The 6582-nt window shown below is 39.0% G+C and overlaps 1 protein-coding gene across 1 annotated transcript in view; it reads left to right on the top strand.

Annotated features, from left to right (window-relative positions):
* LOC148426891 (uncharacterized) overlaps positions 1–5594 on the top strand; it is a 20757-nt gene extending 15163 nt beyond the window's left edge. Inside the window, exons 6-9 of the mRNA XM_088407927.1 lie at positions 702–873; positions 3606–3652; positions 3718–3832; positions 3909–5594. Of these exons, the coding sequence (XP_088264053.1) occupies positions 702–873; positions 3606–3652; positions 3718–3832; positions 3909–4129 (555 nt within the window). The 3' untranslated portion in view covers positions 4130–5594. The remainder of the gene's footprint in view (positions 1–701; positions 874–3605; positions 3653–3717; positions 3833–3908) is intronic.
* The last annotated feature ends 988 nt before the right edge of the window (positions 5595–6582 follow it).

Genomic DNA, 6582 nt, shown 5'->3' on the forward strand with positions numbered 1-6582 from the left:
TAAATAGGTGTCTCTCTCTCTCTCTCTCTCTCGCACTCTCTCTCTCTCTCTCTCTCTCTCTCTCCCTCTCTCTCTCTCTGCAGTCCTCACCAACACATCAGCACCATCCCAACGCAAACAAGTGAACTGCATTCATATTGTCAACTGCTACAATTATACAATTTATATTCTAAATTTAAATGGTTTAGGACCTTTTTTTTTTTTTTTTTAATCATTCTTTACATCAGTGGTCCCTAACCATCGGTCCACGGACCGGTATCGGTCCGTATTACGTGTCCATACAGTCCGGTAACGTGAATTTGTGTTTTCATTTAGTTAGCTAATTTAATCTATAAGTGCAGTAGTCAATGGTGTCTGCACCCTTCTTTAATGACTTGGACAAATTGCATCATTTCTATGTGCATGATGAGTGTTTACATACGTACACGACATACTGATACACTTTCCACGTACAACTGGTACCGGGCTGCGTGGTCTGCACCTGAAATAATGTTTTGGAAATGATTTAGTTTAACAGTTCAAACGTTGGTGCTTGAACTTATGTTTTTTTTTGGGCGCCGCTTGGAACGGATTAGCCTATTTACATGTAAAAACTGGCTCAAATTTTGAAAGATTCACATCACAAAATTGCTTCCGGAACTAATTAATTTCATAAGTAGAAGTGTGCGAGTGTGTGTCTAACAAGGGATTTGTGTATGCAGGAAATGCTCAGTGTATATGTCGCCATGTTGAGGTGGAGCATGATGGTCGCTGCAGTGTTTGTTATGCTGTGGGCGTTTGCGCGCTACATGGACCCAAACCAGCAGAGTCTAATTGTCTTGCAGCAGCTGCAAAATACACAATGCCGCCTGCAGGAGGCGCTGCAGCGAGCAGGTTAGTCCAGCTGTTTGTGCCATAAAATGTGCATTACAATTTTGTAAATCAGTGATAGCATGACAGGAGACACTTTTGCTTTTTTCGCATAATTTTGGGAATATTTCTTATAGTGTTTAAAATGTAATCTCGGATTTTATACCCTCGTAATATTTCTACTTTATTCCTGCAAAATCTCATGTGCCCCCCACACCCCAATAACTGCATAACTTTGCAATATAGTTTCCTTCTTAGTACGTAAAATGTCATTTACAAGTTCTACAACTCATTATTTCTCACAGAAAACCTGGACTATTCCTGACTATAAAAGTCTTTCTTACAGTGCCTGTGCTTCAAATTTAGGTCATTGACATAATCAAGAAATGTTGCAGTTATTTGGCAAACAAAGTTAATAAAACAATATTTCATAACATTCTTCAGAGGGGGAACCTTTGCTCAGACATCAGCCTTCCATATTTTGGCTTTTTTTGTTCAAGTCAACTTTACGATGTAGATCAAGCTTTATGACCTGAAATTTCTTTGTTCTCAGCAGTCCATGTTCAGTAGTAAATGGCATAATTTTTTTTAATTTATTTATTGACACCATTTGAATTTAAGGGTGATTCAAAACTTTTGACTGGTTATATAAAATATTGAAGTTTAAAAAAAATTACACTTAAAAATGAATTGAAAACATTACTTACCGTATTCCTTTGTATAGAAGCTGACCCCGCCTTACTTCATCTTGGGTGAATTTTACAAAAATGCGCTACCCATTGACTTTAGCGGTTAGTGGTTTAGTGGTATATCATTGCTGTCCAATTAAAATACATGGTGTATGTTATTAAAATGACAAAATTTATACTTTATTTTATTTATTTATTTATTTTAATACGAATTCTCAAAAATCCCTAAAAGCCATCATCACTATCTGACACACCAAATAGGTCCTCCTATTTAAGTCCCGGACATCCTCCCTTTCCTATGCGTCATTTGGGCAAACATCCTCATTACTCTTCCACAGGTAGTAATCTTCTTGACCGTCCAATTTGTTTGAAATGGAGGTCTCCAGAAATGCTTGAGAAATACGGAGTGTGGCATGATTAGAGCGTGGATCGGTAGCTCTGTGCTGTGTTTCTCCCCTACCTGCTGAAATCCTGAGTCTGAGTTACTATTTTCCAGACTAGATTGGGCTTGTTTTAGTCTACTTTTGTCAATTTCTCGGACAAATCCACACATGGCATGCCATTGCTCTCACATTTTTGTCTTGAACGGACAAGTCAATAACCGTAGGTCTAGTTATTAAATTATATTACATAGGGAGGTGGCACTTTTCCAGAGGATGCTATATCACCGGCAATTTCCTTCTCTTTAATCCATAATAGAAGAAGCCTCTCCATTCTGTTATTGACCGAGGTCCGTCCCCTGACAAGAAAAGTCTTGTCCCTAGAAGACTTACTTGCTATCATAGCTTCATTGTTATTAAGAATTGTACATATTGCCGAGCGGTTACGGCCATACTCACTAGCAGTGCGCCTCCTTCGTATTTTTTTTATTATCTCCTGCTTCGTTTCTATTGTCATCATCCTCTTACTTCTTCCTTTACCGCCACTTGCAATTTTAAAAGCCATGTCTAACAGATAAAGTTTGCAAAGTCTTCACAACACACCGACCAGCTGTGCCATCAAGCTAGATGAAGACGTTCGGCCAATAGCATATCGGCATTTCTGTGATTGATGTAACGCCGGCCAATAGCATCTCCGTGACTGAGACCGTGACTGTGACCTTAATCGACAAATAGCATATCGGCATCTCCGTGACTGAGCCTGTGACTGTGACCTTAATCGACCAATAGCATATCGGCATCTCCGTGACTGAGACCGTGACTGAGACCTTATAAGACCAATAGCATATCAACGTTTCCGTGACACGCGAGAATAGTTATTATTGTTGATGCAGCAAAGCGAAAAAAAAGTGCGGACACTCTGACCGGCATGCTGGATTGTTCGTAAGACGAAAGGTTTGAGCGTAAGAGGGGGACAAAAAACGCCGCGGTCCATGTTCGTAAGATGAAAAATTCGTAAAACAGGGAGTTTGTAAAACGGGGCCCACTGTATTTAAGTACATTACAACAGTGCTTATATTAACCTTAAACCCTTAAACAGTATATATATATATATATAATATTATGTTATGTTTTGACAATCTATGTAATATGTTAGCTTCTAAAATAGGAAGCTTGTATGCTTTTCCTTTGCTATCACACATCAAAAAGCTCTAGAAGTCCAAGATGGGTCAACATTTCTGCCAGGAGTTAAGGGGAGCGCTGGCCACGAGTGTCATCTATCCATTCTTTAAAAAAATAAAAACAGGTGATAATTTTTGTCACTGGAAGACAACCGAAGTATTTTACATAGCAAATTTACATAGCGAATTCTCGTCCATGGCACTGAAAGAGTTTTAAAAAAAACAAAACACAATATGTTCCTGGCATTGAATAATAACCCCAAATATTTCACAGAGCCCCTGCAGCCACGGACCCCACTTTGAGAACCGCTGTTGTAAATGACATATGGCTTATTTTGTATTTGATTTAATGTTGTTCAAACACAGATACGTGGAGAAAATTGGTCTGTTTTTTTTATTTATGCGGGTATAATGTAAGTTGACCCCCCCCCCCCAACATGGTTGAAAATGAGGTGGGGAAAAAACTCGACTTGTACAACTAGAAAATCAAGTATTTGTGTCCACAGAAGATCTTGGGCAATGGAAGTGGAACGAAGACCAACTTAAAGTGAAGGTGAGACGATTATAGTTTATACCATGTGTACAAACACAACAGGAAGTGAAACGTGGCTGTTCCAGAGCAGACCACGAGAGTCACAGAAGAAAGGCAGAGTTGATGAGAAGAGTGAAAAGAGCCCCGCGTCGGTGCCCCCAAGCACAGATGATTCGGACCTCACACGCCTGTCAGTTGCTGGTCAGTCAAAAAAATGATCCGCTTGCTAACTTATCGCTTTTGGGCAGAGCCACAATCAAAATGTGTGTGTGCGCAGGTTGGGGCTCTGATTGTCATTTCTGTAGTCAGCTGGTCACAACAGTGGCAGACACTTCAGTGCAACATTTCATTACTCGAAATGAATCTGCGCCTCCAGGCCGAAAGTCTGACTGTTCCATCCCATCCCCTCTGGTCTACAGCATCCTGGTGGAGGACAAACAGGTTGACAAAGTCCAACCACGTTACAGCCTAAGGAGCAGGCGATCTCAGAACTTTTGAGCTCAACTTTATTTTACATTCTTATTTTTAAAGATTAAATTCAATAACCCTGTCCTTTCCTTTCGTTCCTAATCACATGGTGCTTTTTTGCAATAACTGCTACCTGATTTTAAGCAATGTACCAATAAATGTTTTTAATTATCGTGTTTCTCAGTACAAGTTGAGCCCCCCCATTTTCAACCAGTATGAGGGTCGACTTAGCGCATAATTCAAAACCGGACCAATTTTCTGCACCTACGTGTTTCAATAAGATTAGTTCGAATGTGAAACAAATAATATGGTATTGACTAGGCTTAAAATGATTACATATACTAATATTTTGATATAGCATGGGCTTTGCTGTTGTCTAGAAATAAAATATTGACGATGTGCTGTTAGTTTTTTACTTGTGAATTTATTACAAAAGGTAAGAGGATCCAAAAGCTTGCTTTCGACTCTCCTGTGTCTCTTCTGTAACCGCTCTGTGCGCTCAGCTTCGCACACGCTCACACGTTACCAACATGCTAGTAAGCACATTGATTGGCAGCTTGGTCGCTGGGAGTCGATCACGTGACTTGTAGTCGTGCCGAAAAGCAAACGCACACACTGGTCTGTGTGCCTAAACAGAGAGCAACGGAGAAATGCACAGCTTTGGAAATCTGACTTTGACCTAGATTTTTTTTGTAATAAATTGAAATTTCAAGTGTATTGTTATAATATAAGAGGCTTCACTTTAATTCGATGTCCGAGCATATCCGTTTATCAAAATCTTCTTGCTCAGAAAAAGAAAGCGCGTCAACAACTACCCATAACAATGTGCAGAGTCAGGACAAAGAGGCACAGTTGGAACTGTGAAATACGGGAGTTTCCAACCTTGTATTACTACACTTACTAATTACTTATTACTAATTACATACTTATTTACTAATTACTAATTTTGGGCTTTAAAACTGGTTTTAAAGGATTTTTGGTTTTATTCTACAGTTCAGTATTGCATTGTAAAATAAAAATAAAGCTGACTTTTGTTTTTGGAACGCAACCCCCGCGATAAACGAGGGATTACTGTATACCAATAATTCAATATAGCATGCATGCATTCTATAATGGATGTAAATGTCATGATCTGTCTGTGTTTTGTTGTGGGTTTTGAGTTGTTTTAGTTTAAGTTATAGGTTCACTGTGTTTTCCCCCACGTGTCATTACTGTAATCAACCTCACCTGTCACCCGTGTGTGTCCTCCAGTCAGCTACCCCGCCCCTTGTTGTTCCCAGGTGTCTCGCGTTTTCATTAGTTCTGTTAGTATTTCAGCCCCAGTGTTTTGCCTCATCCCTTGTCGGGTCTTTGTACGTCTTCCCCTCGCCGTCTTGCCACGCGTTGCCCTCCTTCCCGTGCTGCCCCCCGTTCCTTGTCGCCCACACTCAGCTTCAGTTTTGCGTTTTTGGTTTGTACTTTGTATTTTTCGATTCTTTCAATCCTGCCTTTGTTATTAAATCACCCTTCACCTGAGACCACCCCAGTCAGTCCTGCATTTTATTGGTTCCACCTTTTCCGCATCCCGCACCTCCTCAAACCGCCATGCCCCGCTGTGACAGTAAAGAACATTGGAAAAATGCGCTTCATAAGTCAGTTACAAGTCTTAAAATTATATATACCTCCAATTCAATATAGTATGTAACTGTTTTAGAGTGTTTGCACAGAACATCGGAAAAATGCACTTTGTAAGTCATGTCATGTACAAGGCTTGAACTTATATATATATATATATATATATATATATATGTGTGTATATATATATATATATATATATATATATATATATATATACACACACAGTAAGTATTCTCAAGTAAGAAATCATATTTGCGCTGTCTGAAATTTCCTTAGAATTTCCTGATGTGGGAAACGACGGAACATGTCCTGTGCGAACGTGCAAGTACGTTAACAAAATACAGTACATGCGTACCAACAGGAGCAATAAAACACAAAAATATAATGTACAAAACAGAGTTTAACAAACTCTGCAGTAATATAAACATGCACGTTATATTAACACAAAACAGGAAAATGCATAAACATGGTCCAAATACTGTATTGTTTATAAAATAACACCAAGAGTACTACACTACTACCCTACTGTACTGTTTGTTTTTTTGTGGTCACATTACGTACTTCAAACTGCATTGTGTACTGCACCAGGGGGAAAGCCGTGTGCAAAAATCCAATGGCAGCGTTAGCTTGGATAGCGCCGGTTGCTGTATGTGTACATTTTTTTTTTTTAAATCCTGTTAAATCTTTGTTTCATAATATTTTGCCCCAAACAAATGTATAAAAGTATTCACGAAAAATGACCCATAACAAAAACTACATTTTAAGTGGAAGACCACAGTAAACATCAATGCAAAAAACTAGTGTCTCATTTGCAAGCAAGCCGACAAATAAATAAAGGATAAAAATGCGTCACAAACTCACTAACA

This window comes from Hippichthys cyanospilos, chromosome 2 (genome assembly GCF_059441005.1).
Source record: "Hippichthys cyanospilos isolate Australia breed blue-spotted pipefish chromosome 2, RoL_Hcya_1.0, whole genome shotgun sequence".
In the NCBI taxonomy this organism is placed as follows: Eukaryota; Metazoa; Chordata; class Actinopteri; order Syngnathiformes; family Syngnathidae; genus Hippichthys; species Hippichthys cyanospilos.